Source organism: Scyliorhinus canicula, chromosome 14, assembly GCF_902713615.1.
Source record: "Scyliorhinus canicula chromosome 14, sScyCan1.1, whole genome shotgun sequence".
NCBI classification, from domain to species: domain Eukaryota; kingdom Metazoa; phylum Chordata; class Chondrichthyes; order Carcharhiniformes; family Scyliorhinidae; genus Scyliorhinus; species Scyliorhinus canicula.
In genome coordinates, this window is record NC_052159.1 from 49,617,388 (window position 1) to 49,631,176 (window position 13,789).

The following is a 13,789-nucleotide window of genomic DNA, read 5'->3' on the forward strand; positions in this document are numbered from 1 at the left end:
GGCTTTTCACAGTAACTTCATTGAAGCCTACTCGTGACGGTAAGCGATTTTCATTTCATTTCATTTCATGATAGAAGCAACGCAGGACTCCAAAGCGCAGTCCTTGAATGAACAAGACCATGAAGGTCTAGCAACCTCCTCTGAGCAACCAGCAGCAGACGATGCAAGTCTGCCATGCTCAAGTCAACAACAGAAAGACTATTAGTCTGCCACGCTCAAGTGCACAGCAAGAAGACTATGACAGTCTACTCAGCTCAAGTGAACAACAAGAAGCTACTGAGGCTCTATCCACTGTATGTGAGACAAGTGACGACAGCATCCCACTTCCCATACAAGATGTGCAATGTGACAGACCTCAGCTAGTGTGTACAGAAGCACTCGACGATCACAGTGAGACCACTGGTGACTCCGCTGACACCACGTTACTTCAAACCTCATTCGAGCCTCTCCAAAAGCAAATGCATTTCTGGATGTTTTGACTCCTGACGTGGAGCATCAAGAAACCTCAGCTGACTCAAGTGAACCTGAAATGACTCCGGACGGGGAGTATCAAGAAATCTCAGCTGACTCCAGTGACCCTGCTATGACTCCCGACAGGGAGCATCGACAAACCAAAACTGACTGGTGACACAGACCAGACTCCAGACGGGGAGCACGACAAACCAACACTGACTCAAGTGAAACAGACCAGACTCGAGATGGGGAGCAACCAAACGCCAAAGCTGATTCAATTGAGCCGGACATGACTCAAGACGGGGAACGCCGCAAACTCAGTGATGGCACGCTCAAGAAAACAGCAGATGCCACAAAGCATCCTGACATGAGTAACTGTGTGAAGGACTCGTATTTTCCACAGAGTGTGTTCCTTGAGCACAGCGAACACAACAACAGAACCATCTAACACAATATCACAATCTATGAAAACCATATCAAAGACAACGACACGACGTGTACCAAAGGCAACATCGTCGACAGCAAGCACGACAAAGACTACACCAATGGAACTATGACTGGTACGACATGGTACAACTCTGCCCATGAGGGACACTGTTACTCCTCAGCTCAGTACAATGACATACCATGGCAGGACGATGCACCTGCACTACTAACAGGCAACCTGGCTTTGAGGACAGATGCCATCCAACATCACTATCACAAGCATTGGAAGAAAAAAAGACTCCAACTCAGACAACAAAGTGATTTGACCACTTCTTGGTTCCTGATGCACAAGACACTGATGGTGTTCACAAGGACATGCCACCATCAAAATCACCAACTCACTAACCCAACAAGAAAGACATTTTACCATGATAATTGATGGGTTTTGGACTCACACAACTGATTTCGACTTATTGTTTAGTGATCACTGTTATTGTGACTTGTACAGAGCATCGCTTATTTACCTGTTTTTTGTTCAATTTTCTTTAACACTGTACAGAAAATATGTAACACGAAAAAAGGGGGGATGTGGTGATATGTATCACTGTAGATACACAAGGGGTTAATGTAAGTACACGTAGAGGGAGCACCAGAGACATGACACACAGACACTCAACCAATAGGTTAGTAAAATAGGACACGACCAATGGGCATTCACGATACAGAAGAGGTGACACCACCACAGGAGGGCATTACACCAACCATATAAAAAGCACACAGCACACATGATCTTCCTCTTTCCAGTGGAGACATTCAGTGTGTATAGAGGGTTGATTCAACACATCACACCCACCACCTGGATTGTAGCAGACTGGTTAGATAGTCTGAGTAGCTATAGAAGGATTAACAGTAGTGGCGAATCCAAGTAGGAGAATTGTAAATAGTTTAATAAACGTGTTGAAGTTATCTCCACGTCTGAACCTTACTTTGTCAGAGTGTACATCAAGGAAGCAGCTTATGCTACACCAAGAGCATAACAAGACATGAGGTAATGAATTTTGGAAGGTCTAATACAGGTGGGAATTATACAGTAAATGGCAGAACCATTAAGAGTATTGACAGGCTGAGGGATCTGGGTGTTCAGGTCTTTAGGTCATTTAAAGTGGCAACGCAGGTGGAGACGTTAGTCAAGAAGGCATACAGCAAGCTTGCCTTCATCAGATGGGGCATTGAGAATAAAAATTGACAAGTTATGCTGCAGCTGTATAGAAGCTTAGATAGGCCACACTTGGAATATAGTGTTCAATTCTGGTCACCACAATACCAGAAGGTTGTGGAGGCTTTGGAGGGGGTACAGAAGAGGTTTATCAGGATGTTGCCTGGCACGAAAGGCATTAGCAATGAAGAGAGATTGGATAAACTCTGTTTATTCTCACTGGAACGACGGACGTTGAGGGGCGACCAGATAGAATTCTACAAAATTATGAGGGACATGGACAGAGTGGATAGTCAGAATCTTTTTGCCCTAGTTGAGTAAGGTGGGAGTAGGTTGCTGGGAAATTATTATTGGGTTCTGTTTATGTAAGCCATGTTGGCTGGGCTTTGTTTTTCTTGATGTGTGGTTGTTTATTCTGTTAAAATTTATAAATAAATGCCTTTATAAAATATTTAAAAAAGAAAAGTTTTGCCCAGGGTGGAAGAGTCAATTACAAGAGGCCATAAATTTAAGGTGCGAGGGACAAAGTTTGGAGGAGATGTGTCAGGGAAGTTTTTTTACACAGAGGGTAGTGGGTGTCTGGAACTCGCTGCCGGAGGAGGTGGTGGAAGCAGATACGATACTGATGTTCAAGGGATGTCTTGACAAAGGCATGCAAATAGAGGGATATTGGCCCCAGAAGTGTAAAGGGTTTTAGGTTAGACAGGCAGCATGGTCGGTGCAGGCTTGGAAGGCCAAAGAGCCTGTTCCTGTGCTGCAATTTTCTTTGTTCTTTGATGGGGAGAAGGGAAGTGGGATGAAAAAATGGTTGGAGTCGGGCAGGTGGTTGGGTGAAAGGTGTATGCCGAAGAAAAACAGCAAAGGAAGATGTTATAAACCATAAGGTTTCATGGCAAATGTTACTTAATGCGAGTAGTTGTGTCATGAGATTTTTATTATTAATCTTGCTGTGGCAATTTTCAAAACATCAACAAACATTGGCCAAAAAGTTGACTGCAATGAGAGACAAACATTTTAGTTTTCAGTCTATCTTTCTGATGACAAATGCACTCCAGAAGAAGATCAATTGCCAAACATGCAGCGAGCAAAGGGGGGATTTGTGACTATTAAGTTAGGATTTATTTTATCTGAAAAATAGGTTATGGAAGTCTCAGACACAAGAGTCCATTGAGCATTGGAAATAACCTAATTGAATTATGATGGTATTTAACAACTGTTAAACTTTGATAATGTAAATATCCTAACCTGATGATCTGTACGTTTTCTTCTCTGTTCTTTCTGCCATTTAAAAAAGTTATATTTTGCTTTGTTTGGCTCTTGATTGAAATGGAAGTTGGTTTTTAAGTAAATAAACTTGTGACAAAATGCACAAGTCAAACAAACCAGTTACTATGTCGTTGGGTTGACTTTTGCAGAGATTGACTTTTGGGCAGCATTAGTTGGGCTAGCAATAAAAGGTAGTGTGAAATAGCGGACGGTTTTGTGCTGTGGACTTCGAGAGGTAGGTTTTCATTCCATCTTTGTGAACTTGATTCATTTCTAGAACATCGATCTGAAAGAACACTTTGTGCTACTTGATCATCAGATGTTAGTATATTAATACAAAAGCAAATAATTTGGATGTTGGAAATCTAAAATAAAACAGAAAATTCTGGAAATACCCAGCAGGTCTATGGAGAGAGAAGCAATTAACGTTTCAGGTATGTCACTTTCCATCCAAATTCTGTATGTTTAGTTGTGGTTAGTTCTGTTAGTATATTAATATTTCCTTTGGTGAATGGAGATGAAACATGCACACACGTGGCATGGTGCTGACTTAGTGCCAAGGTCCAAGGTTCAATTGAGGACTTGGGTGACTACCTGTGTGGAGCTTGCACGCTCACCCTGCGTCTACGGTTTCTCTGGGTACTCCCACAGTCCAATGATGTGCAGTTTAGGTGGATTGGCCATATTAAATTGCCCTATAGTGTCCAAATGTTAGATGAGGTGTGGAGATGGGGTGGGGGAATGGGCCTAAGTTAGGGTGCTCTTTCAGAGGGTCATTGTAGACTTGATGGGCTGAATGGCCTCCTTCTGCAAGGGATTCTATGATACTTTCTTGCAATAGGAACTTGGCGACCTATTGAATGCTTCTGGGTGGCTCTTTAGTTTATAACCTGAGGAATAACCACTTCCCCCTCATTAAAGTTATGTTTGGCATAATTGCTTCATTGATTATACCGCCTCATTTTCCTTGGCGGAGCACTAATAACCTCTCTGCATTAAATCCCTTCATGAGTTAAAAACTCGAACTTCTGTCAAATGAGAGACAGTATAGCTTCTTCAGTGAGACAGTACCATACTTCATAGCCTTCTTGGATCAGTCTTTTTCTGTAAGTACAATGGCTGAAACTGGTTACAGTATGTCATATGCCCTCATCTATGATTTATGAACTCTCAACATCATATCGTAAACTTGCCATTCGTTGATACTTAACTTTGTAGTTCCTTTTGAAATGTAATTGTGCACTGTAATAATGCTTTGAATGTTAAATCAATTGAAGCCTATGTTTCCACATATGCTGAGCTTCCTGATCTTAGCTGCGGTAAGACAAAGTGTTGGAACAAGGCTTCCCCACATGGAGAAAGGAGGAATAGTAGACAGTAGTGTGTGGTACTGTGAGACGAGGAAGGAAAAATACTTTATTTATCCTATGTTTATCACATCCTCAGGGCATCCCAGAGTACTTCACTGAAAATAGGAAGTGAAGGAAATAGAGACTGGCAAACACATTATTTTAATCATAGAATCTGTTTATTGTATTCTTAAAATAGAAACAATTTTAATAAGGAAGTAAAAGTTCCCATTTTCACAGTTTTACATTGATTGGGTCAGTTCCTCACGTTTTTCCATAATTAAGAAGTGTTTTCCATTACAGATCTGTGCATATATTTTATTCTGAAACATAAATATTTAACAGCAAATTACTCAATTCCGGTGAAATGAAAGTAAGAAATGCAATATAAATGCACATTGTTCTGGCTAACGAGTGACTGTTAACTGAATTATCTCAGACTGTGATGTAGGTATTTCACAATGTGACACTGGTTCCTGTCACTCTAGATGCCTGGTGATTTGGTTGATATTTAATACTAATCATAACATTGTATTCCTTATGCCAAAAGTGAATGGGTTAAAATGTTGATTTGAACCTATGCTGTTGGTTAAATTCATTTAGATAATAAATACCATTTCATTGGCAGTTGGTGCATCCTCCAGCTACCTGTTCTGCAATCACTTGAATGAGTGAAATTTCCTCCAGCATAATATTGACTTAATATCAAATCGCGTTTTGTGCGGGGGCGGATAATCCAATTTGGCGCCGAAATCGGGCCTGGCGCTGGTCCGGCGATTCTCCGGGACCCGAAAATCGGAGTGTGCACGTAGTACTCCGCGCTGCTTGAGGGGCCATTGCCAGAGGCCCTCCCAACGATCCCCTGTTCCTGACCGGCCGAGTTCCAGATGGCATGGAACTAATATGCTATGGCCAGTCTGGACTCTTGCGTCGCGGTTGCGGACTCAGTCCGCGGCTGTCCTGGTGGGGGGGATCAGGAACTGGGGTGGGGGCCCTTATGGGCAGCTGGGGGAGAAATCGGGCCGGACTGATCTTCCGGTGGGCGGCTGATGGGGGGAGGGGCCTATATTCTTCAACTGCCTCCGTGGTCCGAGTCCACCATGACCCTTGGCGCAGCCGTTGGAGGCCGTCGCCATGCGCATGTGCAGACTCCAGACCGGAAGTGCAGGGGCCCGTATTCGCAGCTAAAGCTGCGTGAATCCCCCTGGGTCCCTGCTGGTAAGTGAATTGACTATTCTTTTTTATTGGAAACTCAGGAGTGAAACGCCAGCGTTTTTACGCCGGCGTGGGGACATAGCCCCATTTTGGGAGAATCCAGCCTATGATCTTACACTCTTATCCTCTAAATATCATTACCAGCTCTCTTCGTCTTGCCAGTACCTCCCTATTTTTTAAATCTACATGAAACCCGTTGGTTATTCCCTTGTTTAAACCGTAGAAAAACACTCCACTTTTCCCGTTATCCTTCTACTTGATGTTTACTCTTTTGCCTTTCTAATGTTTGACCTGTTGACTTTCTTTAAAGAAGTGTGGTTTATCCTCAGCTCGCCATCGCAGCAAACCTATGTGTGTGTATTTCTGACTTTAAAAAAAAATGTAGGTCAGCAGTAATATCTTCACGGTTTTGAATGGGAAGATGGTGGCGCCGTGGCAATATCTTTGGACTAGAGTGCTAGGCACTGGGGACATCCCACAAAGGCAGCTGGTAGAATTTTAATTCAGTGAATTAATTAATGGCTCTAACTTCAGGGCTTCCCAGCATTTGATTACAGGGTAATCCCCAAAGCTGCGCTGGAGAATCTGTCTCGAAAGTTCCCAAGTAAGTATTTGCATGGCAATTGTCCAGAAGCACTACCCTCCACTGGGCATTTGCGCCACACTGGAAGCCATCTGAAAAAGCGAATAAATTGCTAACTTCGGACGGTTCCGCCAGGGTTATGTTAATAGTCTCTCTGGGAAACGATGGAAGAAACAAAGCTTCTGACTTCAGCACTGCTATTTCAAAGATCCAGACTGACCCCTGCACTGAACCCCCTGGCCCTTGGACCCAACTCTCATCTCGGACCTGATGCCTCCACCATTTGGTGCAGGTAATTGGGTATGTAGCAACAATCTGACAGTGTTTGCCATTCAGGGAAAATTATGGCCCAGTAAACCTGGAATTGAAAACTATTCCTTGTAATAGTGCCATGAAGCTCTTATTGATTGTTGTAAAATCCCAAAGGGTTCATTTAGGGAAGGAAAGATGCCACCTTTACCTGATTTGTTGTACATGTGACAACAGATCCACAGCAATGTGGTTGACACTTAATTTCTCTCTGAAGTACAGAGCCACTCAGTTCAAGGGTAATTACGAATGGGAATAAATGCTGGCATTTCCACCATTGCCCACACCTCATGAAAGAATAAAGAAATTAAATAAATTGTGCTAATTGAGATTTGAAGCCTGCTTTTTTGGGAGAATTTAAGATGAGGAAATTGTTGTGATGTGGTCCAGTATTTCTGCTGCCTAGTAATCAACTACATTTCCATAGTTAATATATAACCGAATAACCATGCAACATAATATACCAAGATGTCTCTTAGTTATCTGAAGTTGAACACATTTCGGGCCAAATGTCGAACCTTGTGTCCACTATAACTATGTGTAACCCTCGTAAGGTCATAATTTAATGAAGTGTTTATCGAGTTCTGTTGCTGGTGAGCAGATTGTAAAATTAAAATGTAAACCAAATACTTAATAAGTTGATGAAACCATGTAGCTTAAATCATAACTGTTTCTTTGCCTGTCTGAATTAAAAACAGAAAATGGTGGAAAAACCCCGCAGATCAGGAAGCATCTGTGTAAAGACAAGTAGCGTTCATAATTAATTCAGACTGGGAAGAAATAGAAATGTGATAGGATTTAAGAAAATGCAGAGGCTTGGAAAGGGGCTTGGGCGATTGGAGAGAACAATAGTGAAAATAGTGGAGTAAAATCTTACATTGAGTGTACTGATTCTCAGTGAATTTGTCTACTTTCACTGCATTTCCTGTCCAGACTCCATTCAGTTCATCCATTTTCTCTGCCTCTGCCACATCTCTTCAGATGATGGCACCTTCCGTACCAATATTTCCAATATATCGTCCTCATTTAAGGATTCCTCTCCACAGTGGTTGACGGGATCCTCAACTGTGATCATTACATTTCCCACACTATAGCTGTCACCCTTCCCAGAACTGGGGTTAAAGATCAATAACCTGAATCTTTATCTCTGTTTCTATCTCCATAGATGCTGCTTGGTCTGCTAAATAGTTCCAGCATTTTCTGTTTTTATTTCAGATTTACAGTATCTGCAATATTTTCACCTGTTTTGGAATTGTTTGCAGTCACGTAAACATGACTATAAAAGCATGTTAGCGTTTCTTTAATTATTTATATCTTTTTAATAAATTTAGAGAATCCAATTATTCTTTATTTTCCAATTAAGTGGCAGTTTAGCGTGGCCAATCCACCTAACCAGCACATCTTTGGGTTGTGGGGGTGAAACCCATGCAGACACGGGGAGAATGTGCAAACCCCACACGGCCAGGGCCCCGGGATCCAGCTTTTCTTTAATTATAACTTTCAATCTCATAATGGGCACCATTAGTTTAATCAGATACATCCAAATGTGTTAAATCACCAAATAATTTTGTTTTCTGTATGCTTGTTTTATTCTTCGACATTTTCCAATGCTGCTGAATTGAATTTGAACAGATTTCAGATTTTCTTTCATTTAATTAATTTAGTTTCTTTGTTAGAATTACAGATATGCTCCAAAACTGCACAATGTTGCAGCCTTATAATTTAATTGTTTCTTTTTATTAAAGTGGATTTCTACTTCGTGCATTGTCTATTAATGCCATCAATAAGATTTGTTAAAGTACAATAACATTTGAAATTGTCATATTAAAAACATTAGTTAAATGGCCAATTTGCATAACTTGAATACTCGAGTAAAGGTGGAACTCGTGTAAAACAGAATACTTATTTTGGTCAAATGATCCTTCATTTTTCATTTGCCTCATATATATATAAGTTTGACCTCTGACTTCTAGCTAAAAAATTCAAACTCTACATGCCACCTACTTGTTGCTGAAGTCACGCTTGCCCCTGGTGCAAACCTATTTGATAGAATCATAGGTTGGGCATCATTGATGTTAACATGTGGTGTCAAGGCTACTATCTCAATGGTATGCGTTGCCATCCCATCCCCAAGAAGGGTGGTAGATACACAGCACAGTTCAAACTATAAAGTCATTGAGATTACAGAACAGACAAATGATTATGCAGCAGATGGAGAATTTAAGGTATCGGGAGAAGACCGTTAGAGATTGGAGGTAGCTGTACACAGCTTAGCAGATATCTAAGAAAAGCTGCACAGAGTAAAGCTAAGCATGTGGCCACAGTTGGAAAACAAATTTGCAAAATGTGTCAATGAGAATCGCCAGAATGGACTCCTGTTTCTTGAGGATCTTTCCTGAAACATGCAAAATATTTAAGTATTGATTTGCAGATTTCAAAGCCAACCCAGGTTTATGAAGAGAAACAGTTTTGTACTGCGATAGTAGACCAAACTTTCAAAGCATCTCCCAGAAAAACTTGATGACAGGCTTATTCCATTTAAGCAGTTTGCAATAAAGCTTGGATGAAAGAAAAGAGACAGATTGGTTTGTATTGGGAACATGGATAAGTCTCCTGTGAATTTTGACATGCCAACGAGTCAAACAGTGAGCGAAATTGGCGAGAAAAGCAGTGTGAGCATGAAAGGTGGTCATGAAAAGAGTGGAAACACAGTTGTACTGTTGTGTATTTCTACAAGAACACCAAGAAATGAAAGCAGGAGTGGAACGTATGCCTTGTTGAACCTGTCAATTCATTTTGCTGCCCACTCCCCCATATCCCTTAATTCCTTAAAAGACAAAATATTTGTCTAACCTGATGTGTTCTGTGATCTTGTCTATGCAATGAATCTACAGAACGGTAGCATGGTGGTTAGCACGGTAGCACGGTAGCATGGTGGTTAGCATCAATGCTTCACTGCTCCAGGGTCCCAGGTTCGATTCCCGGCTGGGTCACTGTCTGTGCGGAGTCTGCACGTCCTCCCCGTGTGTGCGTGGGTTTCCTCCGGGTGCTCAGGTTTCCTCCCACAGTCCAAAGATGTGCGGGTTAGGTGGATTGGCCAGGCTAAATTGCCCTTAGTGTCCTAAAAAATAATGTTAATGGGGGTTGTTGGGTTACTGGTATAGGGTGGATACGTGGCCTTGAGTAGGGTGATCATTGCTCGGCACAACATTGAGGGCCGAAGGGCCTGTTCTGTGCTGTACTGTTCTAACTGCTGATGACTTGACTTGAATGATGATTTATTGGTGTACACGTGGTAAAGTAACAATCAGAGTTGCTATACAGACCAAATTAAAGTTACATTAGATTCTCCTGGAACTACCCTTACGTGCGACTGTCCTGATGTATGCCTTACAACCTTCTGCCGATAGCCATATGACACATGACTTATGTCTGACGCCAGCTGCTGGTCAGAGGTCGCACCGCTGAGTGCATGCAACATTGCCCACAGGCATATCACCACATATCCCGACAATGGGAATCCACAACCCCCTGTGGTAGAGAATTTAGAAGATTCGCAACCCTTTGAGTCAAGTAATTTCTCCATCTCAATCCAAATTGATCAGCCCCTTATCCTGAGACTGCCCCCATGTTTTAGACTCCTCGACCAACGGAAACAATCTCTTAGTGTTTATTCTTTGAGTCCCTTCAGAATTTTGTAGGTTTCAACGAGATTGCCTCTCATTCTTTTAAACTCCAGATAATATAAGCCCAATTTAATTAGCCTGTGACCATAGGACATCCTCCTTGGCCCAGGAACCAATTTAGTAAACCTTTGCTGTACCACCTCCAATGCAAATATATCCTTCCTTAACTGTGGCGATCAAAACTGCGCTCTTGCTGTAACATCAGCATTCTGTCTCTTCAACTAAGTCATTAATATGGATGGTAAATAGCTGAGGACCCCGCATTGATCCTTGTGGCATTCCACTGTGCACTGCCTGCCAAAAAGCCCCATTTATGCCCAATCTCTGTTTTCTATCTGTTAACCAATCATCTATCCATGCTAAATAATTATCCCTTTGTGTGACACCTTATCAAATGTTTTTTGGAACTCCAGATATACTACACCTGGGCAGCACGGTGGCGCAGTGGGTTAGCCCTGCAGCCTCACGGCGCTGAGGTCCCAGGTTCGATCCCGGCTCTGGGTCACTGTCCGTGTGGAGTTTGCACATTCTCCCCGTGTCTGCGTGGGTTTCACCCCCACAATCCAAAGATGTGCAGGCTAGGTGGATTGGCCATGTTAAATTGCCCCTTAATTGGAAAAATGAATTGGGTACTCTAAATTTATTAAAAAAAAAGATATACTACACCTACTGCTTCCACATTATCTGCCTTCCAGGATAAAGCTTGATCCAGTGGTGATATGCAAGAGAAAACCCCACTCAAAGCATCTATTCCCAAAGGGGGTAGTTTAAAAACAAAATATTTTATTAAAGCATTTGTAATTTTCACAACTTAACATATTGACATTTCTAAAACAACCTCGCAGGTCAACGCACAAAATACCCCCTAAAATAACAACAAACAATAGACTACGTACCCCACTTCTCCCGCCCTATCCCCAATTACCCGTATACTAAATTCCCTTTTCCAAAGGGGGTAGTTGTCCTTGTTCATAATAAAGGATGGATTGATGAAGGAATTTTGAAAATATAGCTGAGGAAAGTGTGGCGTTTCCAACTAGGATGTTTATAAAAAGAAGAAAGCTTTTGACTCTGGGATATGTTCAGATCGTATCTTGTTGATGTTGTTGCTGAAGGTAGATCGCAAACTAGCCTTGTTCAACCATTGGATGGCTCTCAAAGCAAACGTTTCAAGAATAGCATGAGCAAAAAGTGGAATCATTGGAAGAGAGATGACATTCATAGAAAATAGGAGCAGAAGGAGGCCATTTGGCCCTTTGAACCTACTCTGTCATTATTTATGATCATAGCCAACCATCCAACTCGATAGCCTAATCACGCTTCCTGAATCCCCTTAGTCCCAAGTGCTATATCCAGCTGCTTCACCAAGGGAGGCGGTATATTGGTTCCAACATTAGCTTTTCTGTGTGCATGGATTGTAGAGGCCTGAAATATAATCAGAATTGTGATTGTTGTCAAATCATTCAAGAAATGTGGGACACCCAATTAACTTGATTTCACAAAAGATGATGATTTGTGGAATGATATGGCCATTGAAGATGATGTTGATGATCCATATGCTACCACTCAAGAAGCAGATTGGATGCATTATTTGGATCTGAAAACTAGGAGGGTAATTTTGTTTTTTACATTGGATTTTAATTAGTGTTCAGTGCATGTTCTGCTGCTGAGTAGCATTGTTTTCTGTTCTGTACTGTGAATAAATATGAAATTGCAAAACTTTGTATATATGGGTTTTGATTAATTTGCTTAATTTGAATTTTGTGTATGGAAATTAACGTCTGCCTCCATGAAGGTTATGGAAAAACAAAAGTACTTGTGGCTCCTTTTGTGCTATTTTGGGGGTGGGGTTAGCAGGAACAATGTTCAACCTGGAAACTTTGTGATAGTGAGGCACTTGGAGAGGGTGGGTTTCAACCTCTCAAATGTTGCCCATGACAAAGTCAACTCCTTACTTTTTGACTGAAAATTTAGTCATTTAACTTTTAGGCAGGTATATACGGTATGATGTAATAGATTAAATGGGGCTGAGTGAGAGCACATATAAGTTGAGTGAAATGAACGGAAAAATATTTTCATTTAATGGAACAAATGAGGGAACAGAAGGGTACTGGAGAGGTTTTGCTAACTTTTACTCCATTACAAAATGCCAGTTTAAAATAAAGTCCAGGGGGTAGTAATCCGAATGTACAGTACAACCAATTAAATGTATTTTAAGTGAGCATGTCCAAATGAAGAAATGTTTGGGGACCTCTTTTTTTTTCTTTAATAATAAATCATGTGTAACGCATAGCCTCTGACCTAATTAATACATATTTATTACATATAATAAATATATGTATAGGGCGGCACGGTAACACGGGTTGGCACTGTTGCTTCAGCGCCAGGGACCCGGGTTTGATTTCCAGCTTGAGTAACTGTCGGTGCAGATTATGCACATTCTCCCCGTGTGTGCATGGGTTTCCTCCGGGAGCTCCGGTTTCCCCCCACAAGTCCACGAGACGTGCTTGTTGGGTGAATTGAACATTCTGAATTCTCCCTCATTGTACCCAAAGAAGCACCAGAGTGTGGTGACTAGGGGATTTTTACAGTAACATCATTGTAGTGTCATGTAAGCCTACTTGTGATACTAATAAAGATTATTATTATTTCCCTATTTGTTTTTTAAAAATATGCATCATCTGTTCACGAAAGCAAAATGAAAATGAGTAATTTCCAAATTTGAAAAAAAGTAAATGCTTCAAAGTTGAAATTAACACGACAGGTAAATGAGCATCTGAAGGTCTGGTGAATGAAAAGAAAAGCGAGGCTTGCATTTATATAGTGCTTCTCATGATAAATGGATGTCTTAAAGTATTATACTAATGAAGTACTTTTGAAATTTTGTAGGAAATGCAACATACAGTTTGTGTATAGCGACAAACATCAATGCGATAATGATCAGATAATCTGTTATTGTGATGTTAATTAATGTTAATTAAGGGATTAAAATTGGCAAGGACATTGGAGATAATATTCCTGTTCTTTTTCAAAATAGTGCCTTGGAATCTTATAATGGATGGCTGAGACCACTGTTTGACATCTTATCTTAAAGATCATTCTTCCGACAGTGCAGCACTCCCTCAGCACTGCATTAGAGTGTGGGCTTCAAGCACATTTCTAGTACTAACCATTCTCTTTTGTTTGGTCCATTTCCAGCTTTTTTCGTATTTTCTCAGTGGCAGATTAACTAAAAGACACAGTAAAGGGATTGGGTTGTTTGTCCTTTATCTTTGCTCAAAGACTA

The 13,789-nt window shown here is 41.2% G+C and overlaps 1 protein-coding gene across 6 annotated transcripts in view; it reads left to right on the forward strand.

The window, feature by feature from the left end:
- Nucleotides 1-13,789, forward strand: part of atp8a2 (ATPase phospholipid transporting 8A2) — a 792,435-nt gene that overhangs the window by 134,102 nt on the left and 644,544 nt on the right. The window contains exon 2 of one of the 6 annotated variants that reach the window (XM_038818746.1): nt 3,639-3,795. The exons of the other annotated variants lie outside the window; for them this stretch is intronic. Coding sequence (XP_038674674.1) covers nt 3,768-3,795 — 28 coding nt within the window. The 5' untranslated portion in view covers nt 3,639-3,767. The remainder of the gene's footprint in view (nt 1-3,638; nt 3,796-13,789) is intronic. 6 annotated transcript variants of the gene reach the window in all.